The 24356-nt window shown below is 43.5% G+C and overlaps 1 protein-coding gene across 1 annotated transcript in view; it reads right to left on the reverse strand.

Moving 5' to 3' along the window:
• Positions 1-20961, reverse strand: part of coro7 (coronin 7) — a 70413-nt gene extending 49452 nt beyond the window's left edge. The window contains exons 1-3 of the mRNA XM_056406955.1: positions 20803-20961; positions 20535-20618; positions 19740-19822 (exon numbers count right to left, since the gene is read on the reverse strand). Of these exons, the coding sequence (XP_056262930.1) occupies positions 19740-19822; positions 20535-20618; positions 20803-20961 (326 nt within the window). The remainder of the gene's footprint in view (positions 1-19739; positions 19823-20534; positions 20619-20802) is intronic.
• Positions 20962-24356: the final 3395 nt, after the last annotated feature.

A 24356-nucleotide genomic window follows, 5' to 3' on the forward strand; every position in this document is an offset into this window, starting at 1 on the left:
CTCAGAGAGCAAACTTCCTAGCGACATAACAGGAGAAACCTCCTGGGGCTCGATACGTTTAAACTTCCTTGTCTTTCCTCCACTGTTTTAAAGGAACAGTGTGTAGCATTTGGTTCATCTATTTGGCAGAAATGGAATATATAGTTATGAAGTATGTTTTATTGAGTGTATAATCACATGAAAATAAGATTTCTTGTGTTTTCTTTACTTAAATTAAGCCATTATATATATATATATATATACACTTATATATGTATATATATATATATATATAAATATATATATAAACATATAAATATATATATATATGGAGCAGGTGTTCTTCACAGAGTTGGCTCCAACGTTTCTACAGTAGCCCAGAACAGACAAACCAATCTCTGGCTCTCGGAAGAGCCTAGAGACGTTTCAGTTGTTTACACTCTGCAACCTTACTGCTACATGTCGCCACATCCTATATACTAAACCTTTAACCTCCATGAATCCTAAAGTCTTTTTTTTTTTTTGTAAAGGAGTCAATCCTACTTTAGCATCTCTCTAATTAAAAATGGAAGGAGGTTGTCTGTCCTTCAAGTCTTCAACAACGGTTAAAGCGATCTACTTCTCACTTGGTGGATGCTGAGGTGGACTCCTTGTTAAACAACTGACAGGATACATTGAGGACGTCAGATAACAATATTACCGGCAGTTGAAATAATGCATCTCTATTTCTCTCTTTCTGCACAGGCATCTGTAAATGTTCATGTATGCAAATAAGAAAAGGAGAACAGAGCGTGTCTGTGTGTTTCTCTCCTGTCCTTCCATAAAACAGTCCGTCTTTTCTTTCCCTGGCTTTAGGAGAAACCTGGTCCCTGGATGAGGTCCAACTTTGACACTTACACTCAGCCTGCGCTGCTCAATGGCCCCTATTGTAGTTTTAAGGGAACTTTTTCACAATCAACCCCAAAAGAAATCCCACACGGAATAATTTATGAATAAATATTTGTTTCACCCCTATCTGTTTCTCTCTATTTCCATTTTTTGATTTGTTTCCAAATTCCAAGGGCAATGTGGTAAAGCACCAGGTGATGTGGCCACAAGCAGCGTAGATATTTGCTCAGCATTTTCTTTCTTCCTTTCTCCTTCCAGCCTCTCTTTTTTCGATCTTCCAAATAGCCCTCCGGCCCATTCAGCACAGCTGACCCCCCAGTAACCTCAAACCTCAGCCAAGAGTACTTACAGTCAGCAGTTGGGAGCATGAAATTAACTCTTCAAAAATCACAAGTTGAAGCATTGAACTAGTCATGAAGTACAAAAAAGAAAAGAAGTTCGAAAATTCCTCCCAACACAAATAAGCATTCACTTTGTGTGATGTTACGACGTGCTAATCAACAAGCAACAAGGAGTTTAAAAGAGGGAATTGAAGCAGCAGAGAGTAAAAGAGCAGACGGAAAAAAAAGAGCTGAGTAGTGAAAACACACCACCACTTTGTTTTTGGAACCCGAGTCTCTGGCTCCAGCTTTTTTGCCTTCTGCTTGTTTCCAGCTCACGCTCCAACTCTCCTGCCCCATGTCCCACCTTCCCTCCTATTATATCTTTCTGTAGTAATAACAGTCCTTTCATGCCATAAAGCTGCCAGTCCGTGCCAGCAGACGGCCCAGATGCTGCTCTCACAACAACAAAAAAGATGGTGGAGAAAGATGAGAAGTGAGAGAGAAAAAGAAAAAAAAGAAAAACAGGAAAAGGAGGAATTTGAGTGTTTTTTTCTTGGCCACATCCATCAATAGGCACACATGCAATTCATTTCAAGTCCTGTTAAATAGATTATTAGATATAAAAACAGACTGCATATGATTTCCCGAGTGAAAATATTTCCTCCCATCAGACGCTTATCATTTGTGTCTTTGGCAGTCTTTGTCTCCCCCCTCAGTGGGATATAGACCGACCCGCCTCATTATCATTTCATCCTGGAATGGGACAACGTAAGGCAGCAGGTAAGTAATGCAGAATCGGAGTAAATCAGGTGCATACATCTGTGGAAATCTGGCTTTATGCTGTGCCGGCCTGTGGCCTGAGCTCAATACAGCAGGCACACGCCTTGGGCCATGGTCATTGATGCATCCTCTACGCATCTATGTGTGCCTTTGGTTGCGTTCCTGAGGCTGCATCCAAGAATGAGGACACCAGTTTAGTGTTTAACGCTGACCAGCTGCACAGAAACCTGCCGCCAACTCCAGATCTGAAAACGTTGTGTCTCTTCATATTGCAGTCTCACTTGTCTGTGGTTACATGTGACATGAGCCGGAGTTTTTGTGTCTTGTTTTGTGCCTTATTTTGAAGTCCCTGTCTCTTGTGTCATCTGTTTCATTGCATTTCCTGTCCTTGTGATTGTCTGCCTTGTCCCTGATTGATTCCTTCTGTGTGATTGCTAGCCCCGCCCTCATTGTGTCCACCTGTGTCTCGTTCCCCTGTGTCCAATCACCTGCACCTTTTTACATTACATGTCATTTAGCAGACGCTTTTATCCAAAGCGACTTCCAATAAGTGCATTCAACCTAGAGTACAAACTAAGAACAACAAGAATACAGAAAGTAACATTTCCTCAACATAGTCGAACTACAAAAGTAGCACAATAAGAGCTATTTAAGTGCCACTGAAGTGCAAATCTGTGTTTTAATCCAGATATAGTCGGAAAAGGTGTGTTTTCAGTCTCCGGCGGAAGATGTAGAGACTTTCTGCTGTCCTGATGTCAGTGGGGAGCTCATTCCACCACTGAGGAGCCAGGACAGCAAACACTCGGATTTTCGAGTGATTAGCTCCTTCCCTGTGTATTTAAACCCTGGAAACGTTGTTTGCATTTGGGTCCAAACTCTCTTTGACTACGACATCCTGACAACATGTTCATAACTACAATAACCCATCATGTCATGGATTATCACCATGGCCGTGAAGATTAATGTTACACAATCTGTTAACCTCAAATAATCAATTTATCATTTAGTTGATGAAATGTAAATGTAAAAAAAATAAAATGCTTCCCATACAACTTATCATGGCCCAGCGTGATGTCTTCACATGACACGTTTTGGCTTTATATGCCATTATTGTTGCATGAAAAATGTGTGAAATAATTAATCAATTATCAAAAAAGTTAACCGTAATCGTATCAACTCTCATAATCACCATTATTGAGTTGAGGACGAAGTGTGACTTAGAGGAAAGCGCAAACATATTTTAATTATAATGTGACACATTCATCATTGAGTCCAGTTATTAATGATATTCATTCGGAAGATTAGAAATCCAAAAAGTCACTGCAGCTGGACGATTTGTCAATTAGTCGATTATCTAAAATGTGGAGAATCTTGTTCATATTAAACTTTTAGACAAAAACAGATGTAGAATGCAATGCAAAATATTTGTGTCCCAAAACTCCCTGACCTCTTTATACAGAGTTTAGTGAACATGCTGTAAATTACATTTAGTATGTTTACTTTGGGACCCCAAATAAATATATGATTCAGTGCCACAAAAAGGCTTCGGCTGTATTACTGCAGCTTCACAGGAGTAGAAAGAAAGTCGAGCTCCAAAGGTGTTGAAAGACTGAAAGCAAAATATATAACAATCAATGGGGAAACTAGAAATGGAGAGTCATTTTCCAACCAATGCTGAAAGATAAGATGGAGAGGATGGAAAGAATTAGACGAAATTAAAGAGGTGGAGCGATGATGAAATGTGAAGGGAGAGGGAGGTGGAGGGACGCAAGCAGAGCAACATGCCGTGAAATGCTTACCAGTCTTTGGAAATTGGCTGTCGAGGTATTGAGAGTGTGACTGTGTGTGTTGGGTGTGTGTGTGTGTGTGCGCGCGTGTGTGTGTGTGGATTTTAAGAGCACCTAAACAGAACCGCCTGTCATCGCTGGAAATCAACTCAAGTGTGCAACTCATTTCATAGGAATGGAGGGACAGCGGGGGGAGCAGCTTTATTTATTCAGAAGAGTATAAGCAAATGAGTATTGGTATTAACAAAGAGGAGAGGAGGCCGTTGAGGGCAAGAAGGGTGCAGGAGGGGGTCAAATATACGAGCATATATGGGTTCAAAACTGTTCCATAATCAAACGTACAGAAGAGTCTGTCAAATCCAAATAAGCTCCCTAAGACTGGCAGATGAAGCCCGTAGCTCAAGCGTATCATTTTCGACCTAATCAAATCCAGTTATGCAAGAGTCAGCACATGTAGGAATTGCTTATAGCACTCTCCACCGTTATTGGTTGGAGGACACAGTTTCTTGGCTTGTCATTTTAAGGAATAAAACTAGCTCTAAACATTTGGATTTGACAATGTATTGATGAGAAGAATTCAACTTCTAAATTAAATTCCTTTGAGGTCAACGAGTCTCTCTGGGATGAGTGCAGTGAGGTCAGGATGTCAGCTATAGCCGTGAAGAAGGTTGCTTGCCTCTCATGGCCTTTGTAAGAAAACAGCTGTGATGAGAAGTGATGAGGCTCCGAGCAGCTGCTTATGGCGCTAGTAGTCAGGAACACCAAAGGCAAGCGAGGGGCCCAATGTTGAACCTCAGAGGTGAATTCCAGTGGTCGTCCAACAGTTACAGTTGCCGTGCACTGGCGTCTGGCAGGCCTCAGGTTTCAGACAATACCTTCCTGTTTGTCGGGGCCCAAAACCTCAACCCTCGTACAGAACCCTCTCCGGACAAAATAAAGAGGAGCATAAGACAAGTCACAGTAACTGTCATCATTTCTGGGTTGCCTTAAAAAACAACCTTAGTTAGTTATTTCTATGCCTTTTTTATCACATATACATCACAAGTGCTGTACTGCATGTAATGTACAACTTAATTGAGGACGCACAAATAGTTTGACTAAAAAGCATCTCTGTCTGATTCTGAGGGGACAAACCACCATTAACCTCCAGTGACTCGACACAGTGACACATTCAAATGACCAGTACGCGACACGAGTCATCTCACCAGTTTAGCAGCTGATCCAGCAGGTGACACATATTGTATGCAAATACTTACACTTATAAGGTGAAACGAAGATGGCCGTTTGTGATTTTATGCAGGTGCGATAAAACTATAGTTGCAATTACAGGCTTTCAACAACGATATAAATATTTGGTATTTTGGCCTCGCAAACAGAGACTACATTTTCAGACCTAAGTCTTGCAATCTCAACAACTCATGTGCTGTATACACTTCTTCTTACAACAGATATGGATACAGTGGCTTGTTTGACTTGGAAACCATCGTTTACCATTTCTTCTCCCTCCCTCCATTCTCTTCATTCCTCCATTTTTTTTTTTTCCAGAGAGCAACTTTTAAGAATCCAAATCCTGTAGCGCTAACAAAACAGCAGGAGCCTAACGTCCATAACTTAAGAGTGACGGGAAGAAGGCCCAGTGAGGTCTCGGGGCCAAGCATTCAGGCCTCTGATACGTCCCCCTTAAGACACAAGCAGACATTCATCAAACACTGCTGTGTACACATCCTGCACCAACTTTCAAACTCTACTTGCATCATGGCTGCACTGCGTATACACGTCTGAAAATTCCATGTTGTTTGTGAATTGAGCCCCTGTCTAATCTCAAACTGAGCTGAGCTATGCCATAACTTGGGTCGGTATATTACGGGTGTGCAAGTGAAGAAAGTGTGCGAGAAAGAAAAAAAAGACATTCCACTCAAATTAGTAGCTCTCCCAGCACCAATACAAATAGATAAACCTCAGATGAGGAATACTGCATATTATTCAAATTTTATTGTAACAATTTCTACACCATCTGTAGAAATAGTGTGTGTGTGTGTGTATATGTATGTATGTATGTATGTATGTGGGGTGTGTGTGTGTGTGGTGGGTGTGGTGGGTGGCGACAGGCACGGATTATGGGCCTGTAATCTTTTTCATCACAGTAGGTGCTCATGCTGTCTCTGTGGTAGACAGCATGAGCACCTATATATATATATATATATATATATATATATATATATATGTATGTATATATATATCCAAGATCCAATATCACAGGATGAGCCTTCCCCTTGTGGATTAGATGCTACTAGCGTAAGTTTTGTAAGCGTTGTTTTCATGGTAAAAAAATTGAATAATATCACAAAAGCCTTTGAAACGGATGATGAATGTAGTAACCACTTAAACGACCGCCTAAAACTACATGTCAACACTTTGTTGACATCAGTCAAGCAAAAACAAGTGTTCACTGGCAGACCATAATGATAGCCGGCTATAACATCCTGCTGCCACAGGGGTGGGGCCACCTGACCTCTGACCCCTACAGGAATGGGCAGTCAACTTCCGGCCAACACACACCTGTTTGTTTCTAACGGCTAATAACACTAAGAGGGAGGGAGTCATTACACTGAAAGACACGAAATGTTGATCTGCTAATCCTGTCCGGTGGGAGGGTCTGGAAAGTCACAAGTGTCTGGGTGCTGATTCGTAGTGAGCTGGAGACTGAGTAGCAGACCAGGACAAGCTTTTGCAGACCAGGACTTGTAATTAGGAAGTTGGTTTACATATCCTGTAATGTCGGGGCTAAACGGTGACAAAGACACACACAGGCCCCTTTATAGATTTAAAGACTACAGCGGTCAATTGTGTCTTAGAGTTCAACTTCGACAGGTCCGCTTGTGCAAACTCAAACATGCTTGAAACGTAGAAAACAATGTGTTTGCCAGTTTGTTAGCAAATTTTTTTTCTTTCTTTCACAAATGTAATTATTTTCACAACATGGACAGTAGACTACAGTAAAATAAGTATTGGACTTTGTTGTGTGTGCTTTAAATGTGTCGTTCTTATTAAATACAAATAAGCGTCTTCCCCACAACTCAGCTCAAAAGCTTAGAAAGATTATTTTTTAGAAGTGCAACAGTTTGCAGCTGCATTGTTAAGCAACAATAAACATTTTTACATAAAAAGTTAAGTGGACAAAAATGGTCACGGCAAAGGATTAGCTATCTGACGCAAGTCTATGCAAGTTGATGTTCATGCTGGACCGATCAAGTCAACGGTCTGTTTCGGAGAACAATGGGCAGTGATATAAAGTACACTCAATTTGTATTTCATGAGCTAAAACATGCTGAACCACCAGTATTTGTGTCAGGCCGAAGCTCTTCACTGCCTCAGCATGTGGAGCCGCAGCCATAGCCGACCTCCGTCTGGTGCAGTTGCAATGGCGGATCCAAACAGCCACTGCAGCCCACAACTCTCCAAAGACTGGCCAGGGTCGAAGAGGGCATTTTTTTGGAAAGAGAGCAAGAGCGAGAGAGAGAGAGAGCGAGAGGGATGTGCTGGGCTGGGTGGTGCTATGGTCACAACAACAGAGTAAAAAACGAGCCACCGCACAAGGCAAACATAAACAGGGACACCCGCTGGGCAGGCTGACGCCGCGTGCCTGTGTGGCCGCCTGCCAGCCTCGGCTGTGGCCTGGGGGTGTGTGCGTGGCCGCTGAGCACCCCAATGGGCACCTTGAGTCGATGGGTTTATCCCTGTGGAAAGTCTGCATCAGCCAGCACGGAGCCCATCGTGGCTAAAGAAGGTAGCGATTCACCAGACCTCCCCCGCCCCCCTCCCACACACACGCACGCACACTAATGTAGCCATCACTTCTCAAGCGACCACAAGCTAAATGTATCGTCCATGCACAGCAGAAAATAGCATAACTGTGGAGAGGGAGAGAGGCGAAGGAGAGGAGTCGGGGGGGAGGCTGATATGAATACATAAAAGTAGAGGGTAGAGAAGTGATGAATGGACAAAAAAGGACGTGATTTATTGGGGTGTGACCAAAGGGGAAACGACTTCATTAAACAAAAGGAATGAATATTGAATGCGCGATAAGGACGAAGACATGAAGACACTGAAGGAGGGTCTGAAAGATGGATGGAGCACACATGACAGCAGGCAGATGAAAAGAACGGGGGAGGAGGGGTCCCTCCAGTTCAACCACCACATATTTTCCCTTGAAAAAGGATATAATTTACACAAACCCACTGAAGGTCATGCGTAGAGCATGTGGTGCCAACGCCATCCCAGCAGCCAACACATTTTTTTCTTCCTCTTTCCTTTTCTGTCCTTCTTTCTTTTTGTTCTATCCTTGTCTTTGACGCTCGGTCTCTCTTTCTGTCTCTATAAGCATCCCGTCCATCTCACTTTAATGGACCTACTCCAATCTCTGGATTTTAAGTTGAGAGATGGTTGCATGTGTGTTATTCAAAGACTCTCTGTTTTTGTTGTTGAAATCTTGTTTTTTTTGCACCGCACGGTTGGCAGGAAGAGGTGATGCACTCCAGTTTCAACATCTCGCATCCACCATCGTTATCATGGAGATGTCAGGATGTCGTAGCCAGAGAGAGGACCCAAACGCCGACAACTCTTCCAAAGAAAGATTTCATTCTTTAGCTTGAAACAGGTTACACACGACTAAACAGTACGACAAACACAAACTAAACGGTACAAAGCCACACTGGGGAATGAGACAAACAGGGTTTAAATACACAGGGAGGTGGAGGTGATTGGACACAGGGAAACGAGACACAGGTGGACACAATGAGGGCAGGGAAAGCAATCACACAGGTGAAAACAATCAGGACTACGGCAGACAATCACAGGGACAGGAAATGTAGGGAAACAGATGACATGAGACAGGGACTTCAAAATAAGAAACAAAACAAGACACAGAAACTCCAGATTATGACAGGAGAGAGCAAGGGGAGAAAGAAAAGAAAAGGATAACAGAAAAGGTGAAATGGACATGATATGGCATACAGGCAGCATTTGCCACATTGTTTTGCCCGCTAATGTTATCCGACGAGGACAAATGCCATTGAAGAAAAACACTGTGACATCACATGACCTCTTCCTCTGACCAACATTGACCCGAGCAGTCGAGGGACATTTCTACAAGCCAGTAGATCGGACGAGGTCAGAAGTTGAAAGTGTGAAGACATATGTCAACAAAAGTCTGGTCTTGATGTTCGGAAGACACAAATGACTGAATTTGCGACATGTGTTTATGCGCGTGTGTTAGCTTGCACAGCAGTTAGTGCGTAGCTGACCGCGGAGAGAGTGCGCAGTCTGCCAGCTCACAGCTGCGAGTCCCCGCAGCTTCACAGCAGCAGTGGACCGTGGATGCACCACCATGGCCAGGATGTGTGGGGAACAGTTAAAAATAATACAGGCCGTCTCACCAGTGCACGTGTGTATGAACTTCTATCGCCCATTTGTCAATCAAGTCTGTGTTGTTGTTTTTTCAGTCGAGTGCTAATGAAAGCTCTGCCCCTGTAGAACACCACCCAGGCAGGTCAGAGTGAAAGACCCAGTAGATCTCAAGCTTTGTCCCTTTGGCCTCTGAGGAACAAGTGGTCCCTAAATATTGTTCAGCAACGGGGCCTCTCTCTCTCTCCAGGCTGGTCTTTTGGTCAAACGTGTTTGTCCAAGTAGCTTTGTGAAAGAGTTGCTCTTTCACTCTCACTCCAAGACCTACTCCACACAGCGAGCTAATAAAGAAGCCCAGTGGAAAGGGGAAACAGCAGGATACAGCAAACATGTAGGTCCCAAACTGAGCAGGCACATCGGCTTTACAATGTCAGTGGCAAATTACTCCCTACTCCCTGGTTTGAAAGGGAAAATAGAAACTAAAGGAATAAAGCTGGTAGAGACATATGTTGTAATAGAAGACATTGTGACGACACTCAATGGATTGACTCATTTCAACTGACAGAATCAAAAATGAAAACAAGGAAAAGAAAAAGAATTCCCATTTTAAAGTGTTGCTTCTATCTTGTCAAAGTATCACCAGCGGTGCGCATGAACGCATGGCTAAATGAAGACGTCCACGCCACCTTTCAAATCCTGCTGAGTGATGAGGAATACTGTTTGCCGACGGTCTGCGTGCGCTGAAAAGAGTAAAGAAATGGCAGACCCGTCCAGGCATGTACGTGACCATAGCAGCATGGCATGTACTATGAGAGGGTGAGTGTGTGTGTGTGTGTGTGTGTGTGTGTGTGTGTGTGTGTGTGTACTCCTCAACACATACATGCAACATGTATTGGAAGAGTGCTCCTATATTGGAGTTAATGCAATTGGAAAATCTATCTCTGTGCCCCTCTGTGCCCCCCCCCCCCCCTACACACACACAATTCTATAGATAACAGACCAGGACAGGAACCACTTTCAGTTGACATGTGCAATGGAATCTCTGGGTAAGAAAATCCACTGACTTTAAGGGAGACAGCGCATTGCAGCAGGCCACCTCTGCATAATCATCCATGTAGTTCTGTGTGTCTGCATTAGTGATTGCAGACACACTGGCAGGCCCATTTTCACACCGACACCCCAATTTGAGAGCTACTGAATTGAAACGGCAGATTAACATGCTAAATGAGTCTTGTAGTGAAGTAAGGATGCCTTGAACTTAAAAACAGTTTCTCTAATTCAACAATCGTGATGAAGTCCGCTTTCCTCCTCCTTTGTGGCAGGAGGAAGCGAAATATTAGACAAAAGACGGCGAAGGCACAATAGACGGCTTACACTCAACTCTTATGAGATTCTACCTCCCACCTGTCCCCAACTCTTCAGTCCCCTGCCACCCCCGACTCGCACAAAGCCTCCATACAATAGCTGACTGACTAATTGACCTTGCTGAAATAATGTTAGCTGGCTTCCAACTTGGGTCATTCAGTTGATGTTAGAGCAGGAAAGCCCACAGAGGTTTTCTTAAGAGCACACAGACTATAGACCAAGTGGGGTTCCCCCTGAGGGTCCTCCATCTTGTCATCTCCTCTCCCACTCCAACTAGCTTTGCACAATGGAGAAATATTTTTGCTGGCCACCATCAACTTCTCGACTCTCCCACCAATTACATTTTGATGACATTATTTAATCTGCTTAGGCCACTTGCACGGACACACACACACACACACCTACACACAGGGGCAACACAGGGAGGCCGTGCAGGTGCAGAGTGGCGTTTGTTGTCATAACATTTCCACAGACAAGCTAAATCGCTCCTTTCTCTGCCGTTTTCCTCTCTGCTGTCCACACACTACTCAGCAACACGTGTGCACATACACACATAAACATAATCACATCTCGTAAATATAAGTCAACAAATCAACCTCTTGCGTATCAACACAATTGAAAGTGAGGCATTGAATCAACCAGTCGTGTGATCAGTTATGCAACGGTGAGCAGCCGCCTGCTGCTGCACTTTTCCCATTAAACTCAGCGTGGCAGATTATCAACGACACCGTCGTGTTTCCACAGTGTGGGCAGAGCAACAGGGCCATATGGGGAGTGACATCAGCAAGGAGCACATGTGGCCCAGCTGCCAATGACCAATCACAGAGGCCGTACGTCTGTTTCTTTCCGAGTTTCCTTTTCAGACGGCCGCTCTGCCAGTGACGGACGGCGGATCACCGATTTCTATCATGGAAACATGATCATAAAAGAGAACACACTGAGCAGACAATCCACCAAGACTGCTCTCTCTATAAAACGATAGGAAAAGTCTGCTCACTAAAAGAAGGATTTGCCATTGTGCCAGATGTGGATGAGCGCCGTTAAACAGATCATTCACAGATGTGAAAAGCTATTGGCTGAGATAATATGAGATTAGCTTTGGCATCTCTATTCGCAGCAACACTTTTCTTTTTCTTTTTGGCTGAATTTGAAATTAAACGACTATAAAGAACCAAACATTCTGGGATAATTGGCTGTTCAAATGTTTCTTGAGCAGGTGCATTCCACTTCATTTTGATTCATGCACAATTTTGCATTGCAACAGAAGAAGAATTGGAACGGTGAAAAGACCCTTTACAACTGTCCAATCTAAACTTTGTATAGAATTCTCCAATTCAGCCACTTCCCTGGGTGGGAGGGGGTTTCTGTGAGATTCACATCCTTAATTCCTGCTGGAAGTCACTTCTATTTATAGACTCTGGTTCGGTGCTCCGTGATGTCACGAGCGACGTCACAGCACAGAACCAGAGTACATACATGTCATGTGACAATGTTTCCATGGTGACTGTAACGGATCCCCGTTTATGAATCGGCGTGAGACTTACTGCTGGTGAACTTCTTTATTTTCTTTCTTTCCGCGAATACAATTGAACCAAAAATCTTTCTTAAATACCTCCTTGTCACCACCGTAAGAGCATTAGCCTCATACGGACTATTCATTTAGCCGTGCCGTCAAGTTTGTATTTTAACATAAAATAAAGGTGCGCTTCCTTTTAACATTTCAAAATAAATGTCCGATTTAGCTCTCAGAGGAAGTAGATTAAAACATATACAAAATCATTAAAACAATACAATATAAAAAGGCATACATCAAAACCAATAAAGCAGATACAAAAGAAGGCAATCAACACAAAACAATACACATTTTAAGGGCTATTTAAAGTGACAATAGCCGTTTCTCAATTCAAAGTACACTGAGTACAGACTTGTGTTCTTTTGGAGTCTGGTCTTCGGAGTCTGGTCTTGGGAGTCCAGACTCCGAAGGACGGGAGAACGGGAGGACGGTCTTTCTGCGATTGGAACAGCAGCTAACTTGATGACGTCACCACATCAGCTGTTCTTGCTCATGAGTTTACTCCTATTTTTTACAGTCAAACAAAATATGACAACCCTGCTTTTTCAGGGTTTGTGTGTATATAAATAAATAAATATAAATATATATAACATATTATAAGTAGCTCGCATGTTGAAAAAGTGTGAGCACCCCTGATGTAGAGTAAGTGTAGATATTTCAAAAACTTCTCCCAAGACAGGATAACCGTAGAGGGTTTTTCACCATATACAAATAACAAGTTAGGTTACCAGCATAGAAAGGACATATTAGAGTTACATATTGTTCCAGATTGATGGGATGACATGGACGAAGAAAAAAAGAGAACATCTCAAGATCCAACAAATACCACCTCATCTGCCAAACACAGGAAAGGTGTCGTTTTACCTTGGTCCCCTCTGACAGCAGTTGTAAGAGGAATGCAGGAACGTCTAGACTACTCAGATGTTAGCAAATGCAACAGAACTCATTGGACAATATGTCATCGTGCAGCAGAACATGGATTCTGAAGCCAAAACAAACTACAAATTCCAATTATGTTTGGGACACAGTATCCCGAAAACGCCTTCAAATTACAGCTGAAAGTCAGCCTATATTCATTCAAATCTGCGGGAGTACACAGACTACAGAATATACAATGTGCTTGATGGACTGCAATGAAGGCTTCAACCACTTTTGATCAAATGGAGATGTGAGAACTAAGTTTCATCCCGGTTTCCTCGTGGTATCTTTAGAGGGTCTATCTGTATTTGTACATGTGAATAATGCAGGCAAGAGTAACTCCTGCATGTCTGTGTGCATCAATAAAGCAGTCTCTCAATCACTCCCTTTGTACCTGTATTATTCTTTGTAAGGATATGAGGTGTGCATTGACATGCTGCCAAACTGCAGCAGTGGAGGCCAGGCTGCAGGACAGGGGGGGGGGGGCTGTAGGGCAGAGGAAACCATCTACTAATGGGAAACACACTTCTGTCCCTCGCTGAAATTGCTCGTTCTACCACAGCAGAGGGGTGGCAGGCGTCCAGGAGGGGACGAGCGTCCAGAAGCGAGGCGTGACTTAAAAACGGGAGCCCCGCCGCTCCACAGTTCCCGTTTCTCGTGAAAGGGACAATCATGGGTCTTATACGACACATGCATGTGTTTAAAGATTGTACAGGAGGAAAAAGAAGGGACGTGTATAAAAACACATAAACAGAAAGAGAGGATGACATAGTAGATAAACTGAAGTAAAGGAAACAAAAAGCTAAAATAAAGTGATATAACACATGGGGCACAGAATAAACCTTGTGGATGACATAATCTACTCCAGGTTTGGATGATCTCATTGAACCTGCCATTGCAGCTCCTACACAAATAGCATCTCATTACATTGATACTTAATTGCAGGATGTTTATTCATTTCCTAGAATTGCATCCATGTATTGTAAATAATGGTCTGTGCTGTTTCCACTTTGGCCCTGGGTCTAGCCAAACCCAGCCTTCTTCACATCTCTATCAGATGCTCTGGATATCTCCCCCATAAAGCGGGGAGAAGAGTGCTGAAATGGATTTGGGATGGCCCAAAGTATATCGGCTTTTGGTCGGGCAAAGATCCTACATGTTATTGCCAGTGGATTTTTCAACAAAATAAAAAATAATAAGGCATTTTTCCAGATGTTGGAAAATATGCCGTATCTACAGCTGCAAGTGCACGTCTGCTGCTGTTTTGTGAAGGATGGAAAGTGAAGTCTGACACCGTCTTAAACTCTCATACCGAGGCAGTCATTTTTGCAATAACCGTAACAGCATTAAGACGCGCTCGGTGCTTGAGTGCCACATAATGCAGAGCAGATCCCCCGGACACATCATCTCAAGTTCAGTCTGCATGAAATTTTAATCAAAACCATAAAAGAAAATAAAGGTGAATGGAAGAAATGAAGGAGGAGGTAGTGAGGAAGGAGGTAGCTCAAATTGGGAGGACAGAATTTTTCTATTTTCCTTCAGTGGCGAGTTCACACAAAAGGGTCCTTCTGATCCCTGGAGTGCGGAGCACATACCTGCGGGATGAAATCAAAACCCTCTGTGAATTATATTAAATAACCTCTGCCAAACGCTCCACATACTTCCATGTGTTTTCACCAGTTTGGAGAGGCTCCATTAGGCTTTGCTCAAAAAAAGAAAGAAAAAACTTAATTAGAATCCCAGACACCAGCACCTTTAAAAACTAAGCTCCCTCATTTGATTTTGGAGAGAAAGAAAAGTGAGGAACGGAGGAGTAAGGGACAAATAGTGACAAACCGGTCTCATAGGGGCTCAGATACAGTATGAATTTTAAAAAAAATAGGAATCACTGAAGGATAGCGGCTGTATTTTTGGCAGGATAGAAGGGAATAAGAATAAAAGGTGAGTTGATCTTAGGTGTGTGAAAGAGAAACAGATGCTTTCTTCAATGAGGTGTTGTGGAGTAAAAGTCAGTTGCCACGTGAACTTCAATGAAAAAGCCAATAAAGCTCACAGAGGGACAATATCTAAAAGAATATATATACATATACAAAATAAAAAGGGGATTTCAGAGCTCCCTCCTCTTCCTTTTTCGTCTTCTCTTCCTGGTCAAACTCCCCCTCGACTAAATCACAAAGTGAAACCCCAAATGACTAACAGATTCCAGACACCATGTTTCAGCTGTCAGAACGCGGAGTTCAGGCTCTTTGACAAAGCGTGTGCGGTCACATCTTTGGCCCCCCCCCAAGGCCATCCTGCAGACGGGGTGCAGCAGATGAACTGTCAATTTGACCTTGAGGTTCACCTGAATATTGTCGTTTTGTCTTTACCTCCACCTTAAACATGACTTTCCAAGATGGTCCCAAAACAACAAAGCTCCGCTCCGCTCTTATGAAGTGAACTTTCAGAACGGAGCAAGGTCAAACGATTGTTGAAACATTCTGTGGCATTTTTTTCTTCTCTTCTGGTTTGGTTATCGGTGCTGCAGCTGCACCTAATCCCCACAGGAAAGCCTTCATCTGGGACTGATTTTAGAGCGCCTTGGCCAGGATGAGAGAAGGGGGGGGGGGGGGCTGTTCTGTAAAAGGCTGATTCCCTTCTGGGGCACAGGCTTCTTCTCAATCCATCTGATTAAAGGGAGTTTGGCTCAATTACACCCAACGACTGGGCCCTGCTCCCAGGCACAGCCCTGCTAGGAAAACAAACAGGAATAGATTGTGGAGAGTCAATGGAGGGTGTGAGTACGTGCATCACACCTGGGGCACTCTCGTGCATCTACCGCACGCAAAAAAAGACGTCTCGCTTTCTCCGCTAACGGCGCCGTCTGTCAGCAGTTCTTGCCTCAGAGGGCAAGTTATTTGTGTAACCCGTGACTGGGTTGGGGAAACAGTTGGCTCTCCAGGGACAGGCTCATGTCCTCTCCAATCGACAGCATGGATACTGGTGGGCATCGGGTCGCAGCGGTCTGTTTTAATCAGCCTCATGCCAGAAGAAAAGACGGAGCAGCCCGGATGAGAAGTAATAGAAGATGCATGTGTGTGTATGTCTCCATGTCCACTTGTACGTGTTCATGTGCTTGAGGAGAGGAGCAGAGCATTGGTAGTGACTGAGGGCAATTACAAGGGTTAAGGCCAGAACCTTCTCTGAGATTCACGTTTTGTCATGCTGAATTCGAACCAACTGACCCTCGGAGAGCGCTCCGTGATACGATTACAGGCTATTCTCGAGGCACACATCGACGAGACTCTGCTGTGTTAATGCTGAGTGTGGTGAATCTGTGTGTAGCTGTTAAAGCGGAGGGAGCATGGATAATTATCATGACGTCTCAAGCATTTAAACGGCAAGCTGGTTGCAATCGTCCCCGGTTGTAAAGTTCACTGATTGCAGCCGGTTTAGAGGCCCAATTAAACTCATTATTATAATTTGGGTTTATAAAGGGAAGAGTATGAGGGGGAGAGCGGTACACAGAAATACACGTTTTTCTCCAATGTCCAGATCTGTATGGAAAACAGGCAGAACTAATAGCTACCTCTGCACAGTTAACCACTCCCTTCTCAGGCCCATCACACTCCATCCCTTTTTAAGTCTTCATTTCTACCCAAACCAAAAAATAAACATTGCCCCTCCATTATTCTCCATCCAAATTATATTCCACCCACAACCCCAGTTTACTGGCTCAAGCTCCCGGGCCTCCTCGTGTTGTGACACTCCAAAGAAAACAGTCCTTCTGAATGTTGTGGACGAGGACTTCTAACCTGATACAAGCCAGCCCGCTGCTCCAATTACACACCATGTTTACCACGACCATTTTAATTAAAAACAGGCAAGAAAAAAGAACAAATCCATCTTTATGTGCACCTCAGGCCTAAAATGGCAGGGAGGAAGTTCCCCTTTTCGGATGTTTGACTCAGCTTCCTCAGCTAGCATGGTTCAATCGATCAAGTGCAGAGACACGGTCTCCTTTTGATTCTTGTGAAATGTTTTATTGTCTGTAATAGCTGCTTCGTTACACATAAGAGACATGCTCTTTGGCAATGTTTAACCAAAATTAAACTATCCACAGAAAAACCACGGTGATAATAAACCTGAAACTAACAATTAAAACCCTGAAGGCCAAAGGGAACTTGAGGGCAGCCCGATGCTGAAAGCTGAAGGAAACTTTCCTGAAAAGTGAGATACTGGATACACAGTAGCTAGAATGAGTGAAAGGAGGCTCAGAAACAAACTTTGATTTAAAAAAAAGACACAGTAAGCAATAGCAATATTTTGACCATTACCTAGAAACAAGCCAGCTATTTCTGTTATCAGCGCTTGCTGATTGCGTAGTACGTCAAAAAGTCTTTGGCTGGCGCCGAGATGGATTTGACTAAATAAGAAGTAGTGATTCCATTTCTTCCCCCAATTTAACTCCTGAAGCCTTGTTTACTCTCGACGGTGTTCTGGATGTTTCCCACTGTGGAGATTAGCAGACTAGAAGGAAACCTCGGCCCGCAACAGCAGCTTTGGTCAAAAGCCCAGACGGGACCTCGGTCAATGCTGCAGCTGTCTTCACGTTGAGAGCCCGTTGGAGATGTGCTCTGGATTCTCTATTAAATACTTTTAAACCAGCTTGATACAAATGGACACAACTCTAAAGTTGCTCCACCTAAGTCAAATGCAGCTTTTCTGCTCAAGAAAAAAGATCGCCACGTTCTCGGAACATATGAGACATAAAGGTGTTAAACTCTATGCGGGTAGGATGAACATTTTTTATAAAAGCTTTGTCTACTTTTATCTTTTTAGAGCCATGTTTATAGGAATACACAGCTTGGATTGGCCGGGCAGCGTCATGTTAGACAATTGTCAAAGCATGCAGTGGGTCTGGGAGTTAGCAGAGCTGTGAAGGAAATGTTGTAGCAAAGAAGCTTCAATGAGAAAGAAGGGGGAGGGGGGGGGGGGCAGAAAAGGACACGGTCACTGCCTACCTGTTTTATATCAGTACTGGTCTACAGGCATCTGGGGGGGGGGGGGCTGTGGCCTTGGGGAGCGATCGCTCTCTGACACACTATACCAGCATGATACGATAGCATGATTGAAGTGAGTTAATACACTGCAGATGGGTCAGACACACCCCAGCAATTACGTTCAATGGAAAATAAATCACAGTATATTGAATAACGTGTATCAAAATACAGGAAACTAAAAAGGGCTTTTCTTAAATTTAAAGCTAGAATATCAAATAGCTATAGTGTGGATTCTATCAAGAAAGTGTGGACAGACACGAAACCGGCGAGGAAAGTAGGCATCGAGAACGCTGAGCTACTCGTCATCAGACGACAGTTTCGCAGAAAAGAATTGCACCATCATCACAACGACACAACGGCGAAACAGCCGACACTAAATAAACTTCGACATTCCTCTGTCTACGAGACACCGGGGAGACAATATAATTAGCTTCCGCCTGTGGTTTTAGCCGGCAGCCAGTTCCTGATGTGTTGTTTCGTGGGTATTTTTCAAGACTTTATAAAGATATGTATCAAAATAAGCATAATTGCTTTGGTAATAAGAAGAATAAGAGTGGCATCAGATATCCACCATTTTCATGAAAAGTATGCTGGCACCAAACAATGCAATGAATCCCAAAGATGCACTCGGGCAGGCCACTATCTGTCTCACTCAAGTGAAGGAGGAAGTGGAGGAAATGGAGATGAGTGGCGAGCAGAGGGAGGAGGGAGAGTGGAGGTTGTTATTTAGGATATGTGTCAACTCCTGTGTGTGTGTGTGTGTGTGTACACACACACACACACACACACACACATAACAAAGAGAAGAAAAACATTCACATTCCTAAGATGCTGCTTCGCTGCTATAGTCTTTGGCTAAACAAAAAACGGTAGACTATTTTTTAGATAAATTTACATTGTATGTAAATTTATCTAAAAGTTGTGGTGCTTGCTGCAACCAAACACGGGCGCATAAAGACTTAAATATCTGCCAGATGTAGAATCTTTGCACAGCTTTATCAAAGAGAGCTATGAGCAGCTACCTTTCTGCCTTTTTACAGTAATAGTACTTTTAATAAATGTATTTGATCCACCACAGCTTGTGCTGAATCGCCCAAAGTACTCTATGCTCCAGTTTGGAATGACTTGGCCCACCAACCGCTCTATAATAGCACTAAAATGCATGAGTTGGATCTAACAGAGGAACCCTCACTCCCACCCTCTCTCTTTCCTCCTCCCTCCATCTTTCCATTCCTCTCATCTCTGGATCGTGGCCACGCTCCTGCTCTCCTCCGGTCCGACGCAGCCGTGTTTGGAAAAATAAACGGAGCAATTTGGAGAAGGTCATGGACAGAAATGACAAGCAGTGAGCTGAAGGGAGAAGTGTTGACATGAGTGTACTGCTGTCTTGACCCGAGCGCAGTAATTATAGAGAGAGGGACGCAAAGGGAGGACAGACGTCTCTGTGTGCGTCTCGGACCCAGGAAATGGCCAGAATGTGAGAGGCAGTGTCAGCTCTGGGAGGTCTGCACGGCCCTCCAGCTTCACGATGTGCAGAGGTCCCTTCACACATTGTTCAATGCATGGAAATGAAATTACACACAGCAATATCCACATTCCAGACATCCAAGTGCAACACTATCAGTGTCACGACCGTGTCCGTTAAGGTGGGCGGTGCCTTCACGCCGATGCAGTCACTCACCCGCTGGCGGTGCCGAGTGTCGTCGAGCTGATGGAAGAGCTCAGCTTCCTGCTGTCCCAAAGCCTCGCCTCCCGACCACGCATCTACACACGCAACAAGAGAAGTTAAGCACCGTCAACACAAACATCAACAGATGACTTCAAACTCAATGAAACTCAGAGTTATAAAGAAGTTACTCGTATGAATCATCATGATTTTGCTGGATTGCATTTTGGTAATTTGCACAGATGTATACCGTCTCTATCCGTCTCAGAAACCAAGGCAATATATTGCATTGCATGTAATTGGTGCATGATAGTGAACATGTGTCATTCCATTGTTTTGTTGGAGGAACTATATGGTGAACAACGTTCACATTTTATAACTTGAACACTTAAAATGGGAGAGAGAAAACATTGTGAGCCTTAAAACAATTAATGTCAGACATAACCAGTGAATCTTAATTGGCAATACTTCCAAGTCTTACAGATAAATAAGCAAACCATATTAAAGTTCTGTATTTCTCCTCAAACATTAATCTGTATTGCATTTGTTTTTCTGTTGATATTTTTTGATATTGTTTTTCATCAGTTATAATATTAACGAATCATATTTTATTGAAATAAAAGCAATGATCCTGTAACTGTATTCTTCCCATAATCACATTTAACAAACAGCAACTTGAGTTCCCAACAAACTAATCTGTGTCGGTTCTCAAAAACTCATAGCGGTCAAACCCCCGAACATACGCATGTGACCTTGCTTCGTTAGATAACGGCAGATTACAAACACAATACTCCCGGTCGCGGTGCTCACCATATCAAAGCCGGTGGTGAGTAAAAGGTCGTCTTTGACCCACAGGATGCGTGAATCCTTGTTGTTCTGAAGACTCTTGGCACTCTGGACAAACAATGCAACATTTTCAAATGAAATACATCTTACTCAACTGATTGATCCTAACTTCTTGATGTCATTACCTTTACGGTAAAACCTATATTTAAAAAATAACTTTGAGGTATCGTTGAGATAGCAATGGGGGTGATGAGTGAATGATTTGCAGGGAAGAGAAAGAGGGAAGACAGACAGGACTATCCCCCGGAGCCTCTGACAGATCCCTGCGGTTGGACAGAACAGGACTTGTCCCATGAAAGGAGCGCTTGTTTTTGTTGATGTAGCCGACAAGGTGACTTCTGCCCCGCATACAGCTTAGATTACTAAACTGGGACTCCGCGTCTGTGTTCATGGTACTGAAACTTTTGTTACGCTCTTTCCTTGGGGAATAAGTGTCAAAACAGCACTGCTGTTTGACAGATTGTCTTCAAATGCAAATGACACGCTGCAACAGCTAAAAACACCTGCAGGCAGTGAAATGAGAGGATGTGCATGTGTGTAAAGACAAAATGTAAAACAGGAGCCAGAAGAAGGGTCCATGCAGGTGAGTTAATGTGCCGTGAAGTCATAGACGACAAAAGAAGAGACACTGCCTTTGTCATTTAACTTCTTCCAAGTGTGTTTTTTAAGTAACCAGGTCTGTAAACTGCCCTAAGATCATGTTATTTAGAGCTCGTCGCATCCTAACTTCTTGCAGTGTCGGTGTCATTCATTGAGCCCGTTGGTATCTCTGTACTTATTCTAAAGGTACAGTGAGCTTTCCCATAAGGCATCGAGGTCAGCGATGGAGTTTACATGGAACAGGAGTCGTCGGCCCCTCAGCCCATTGTGTCTCCCCAAATTACTGTTGTCATTTTTATGGCCACACTCACCGTGAGGTGTCTGGAAGGTGGACAGATGCTTTTTTTTTTTAAGGCTCAACGCTGACAACCTTAGAGCGCAGCGTGCCGCCTCCTTCTCGCGTCACTGTTAAATGGCCGCAGATGATAGATTGCTCCGCGGGGTACGACCTCCGCTCGCGTAGAGCTGTGCTTCAGTCCAATGGGCACTTTGATAATCTACGACTAAAGCTAACTGTTGGACAAATGGGGATGAACACAGAAATACTAAATCCAGCTTGAGCACATAGGACACAAACATGTGGGCCCCATCAACTCAACCTAGAAGCCAACTTCTTTTTCTCTGACGTCACTCTCGCCACAAGCCCTCGCACAAGTGGTTTGAGAATCGTCGGTTGAAAGAGTGGAACGGAGGTTTTGGTTAAATCTCTTGAGACGGACACAACTTCTTTAATTATTATGGTTATGAAACCTGGACTTATATAGGCAGATTTATTTTTATTTCGCAACTTAATACATAGAGATTAAATAAATGCAAACTTTCTTAGATGTTTTTGTGATTTATTCCCAACATGTTTGACTTCTCCGCTAAATGTAAAGCTCTGGCTAAGTCTTCTGTGCTGGAGGCATCGCTATCAGTCAACTATAAATCATCAACGCTGTCAGTTGAATTTGTGCTTAAAGGCCACACTCATGATTCAAACCAAGTGTATTGTTCTCCGCTATGAGAGGACTTGACATGTCGACATCAAACGTCAAAATCAAATTACGGTTTTAAAATGAAATTCTCAGATGTGCACTTCTGCCCCTCTCTCAGGGATGATATGTCTCTGTCCGCGGTGTTTTATCGGACACCATTTGTGTGCAATAAGAGATGTTTTATGGCTCCTGTGTGCTCCCAATAGCTTTATACACTAGGAGGATTAGCAAACCCTCTACTGACCTGGCTCTCAGACACATTTCTGAAGGTGCGCAACCAGAGCCCTGACAGAGTTGATAATAAGTCCTGGATTGAATAAACACTTAAACCGTGACTCAAGATAATTTTTCAGCCCGCAGTCAGCCGGTATGCCTCGTGCAGGTAACTGAGCTCATATATGCCTTGATAAGTACTCGCAAGTGAATCATTTGAAAAATAACCCAACTGTACGAGAGAGGTCCAGAGTAAACTTAGACCTCCAGAAAAGCGATAGATCAGAAAAGAGCAAGGGAAGGAGAAAGGCTAAAGCCAGCGCAGTATAAACAGACACAAAGATAATTCATTGCCATTGAGCTTTTCATCACCGGCACCACTGGCTGATTTCCTTCCAGGGGCAAGACGATGCAGGGTTGGTACTCTGACCAAACTAGGAACGAGCCGAGCTCCGACTATGTGAATCTGCTCAGGGTCTGTTTGACATTGGAAAATTTCATAGCAGTCCATCCATTAGATAATGGGATGTTTCAGCCTGGACCAAAGTGATGGACCGACCGACCAAAGTATATCTCTGCAGAGCCACAGAGTTAGCTTTAACATGTACACATTGTTATCCTGCCTTTAGACCGGACTATACAGTCGTGAGGATGAAAAGATAAAATACTCCTTGAGGGAGTCAATAAAAAATTAAAAAACTCTGAAAATATATATCACCTTTCTATGAACCGCATCTGAAGCAGAAAGGCTTAGTTTTGCCATGACAGCATCCCCCAGGCCTTCATACGCTGCTGGAGCCAATCAGCTTCAGGACTAAAGGCAAATAAAGCGGCCTGACGTCTCACTGCAGACAGCTACGCTCCGTGGAGCACATTGCCATGATGTCATCCTCCACCCGGATATGAAGGCACGTGCAGCCTGAGCCTTTGACAAAGATGTCATCAGGGCTCGCAGCATGGGCGATAGAATTGCAATTGTGGATTAGGGGTCCGTGCTGGGTCTCACCTCTTCCCAATAAACAGCGTTCAGCTAAGGCGTAACACAGCCGCTAGAAAGCTATATCACTGCTAACACCCGGGGCAGCCAGAGGACACAACATCTGGACCTTGTGTGCGTGTGTGTGTGTATACACATGTTGCCAAAGTATCCCTCCTTTGCAGACATAAATCTAACTCCAATCCCATCTCTCCCATCGGCCCCCCCCACGGCTGAACCATACAGACATGCAACAAATCGATTATGACACACTTAAAACAAACGGGGAGAAAAGAAGAACGAGGATGAGACAAAAGAAGAAAAATATGACGAATGTTTTCCTTAGCAGCCAAAGACAGGATCCAAGCAGATGGGATTCACACAGAAGGTCGAAAAAAAGAAGAAATGGCCAATTACAAAATATGCAAAGGAGGTATAAAGAATCAGATACACCTGTTGGAGTGGCTAGGTCACATGCACAATAAAGGAAGGAGAGGAAGTGACATCATATGTGGGAAATGAATATCACCGACACAGGTGTATTCATGATGTGGTGAGGAAATAGTAGAGATAAAAGAAAGTGTTGGTTGCCATGATAATCTCAATCAAACCTAATTACAGGGAGGGCTGACACTTTGCAGACAGAGATGTCGGCAGGCTGGACAATTATGGTTTTATAAGTCTAATAAATATTTCTCCCAATAAAAAACAATGAGAATCCCTCCATTTCCTTCTGTCCTTCTCCCTCAGCTATTTTACCTCTGAACTTCAACAGACACTCAGTCTGACACATGTATGTTATTCACGGAGAATGTTGATACACCCACCAGGAGGAATATATCAGGTGTCTCCTATGCACATATGGGAACCATCACAATCTCTGAATCTCTCTCTTTCGGTCCCTCTTTCCACCCTCTGTGTATCAGCGTAATGGGGGGTGTAAGTATTTAACAATGAGTGTGAGTGGTGCAGAAATCTATTTAGTCCGTTGAAAGATTGAGTGCTTATTTTCTCAACGTC

Source organism: Pseudoliparis swirei, chromosome 23 (genome assembly GCF_029220125.1).
Source record: "Pseudoliparis swirei isolate HS2019 ecotype Mariana Trench chromosome 23, NWPU_hadal_v1, whole genome shotgun sequence".
NCBI lineage: Eukaryota > Metazoa > Chordata > Actinopteri > Perciformes > Liparidae > Pseudoliparis > Pseudoliparis swirei.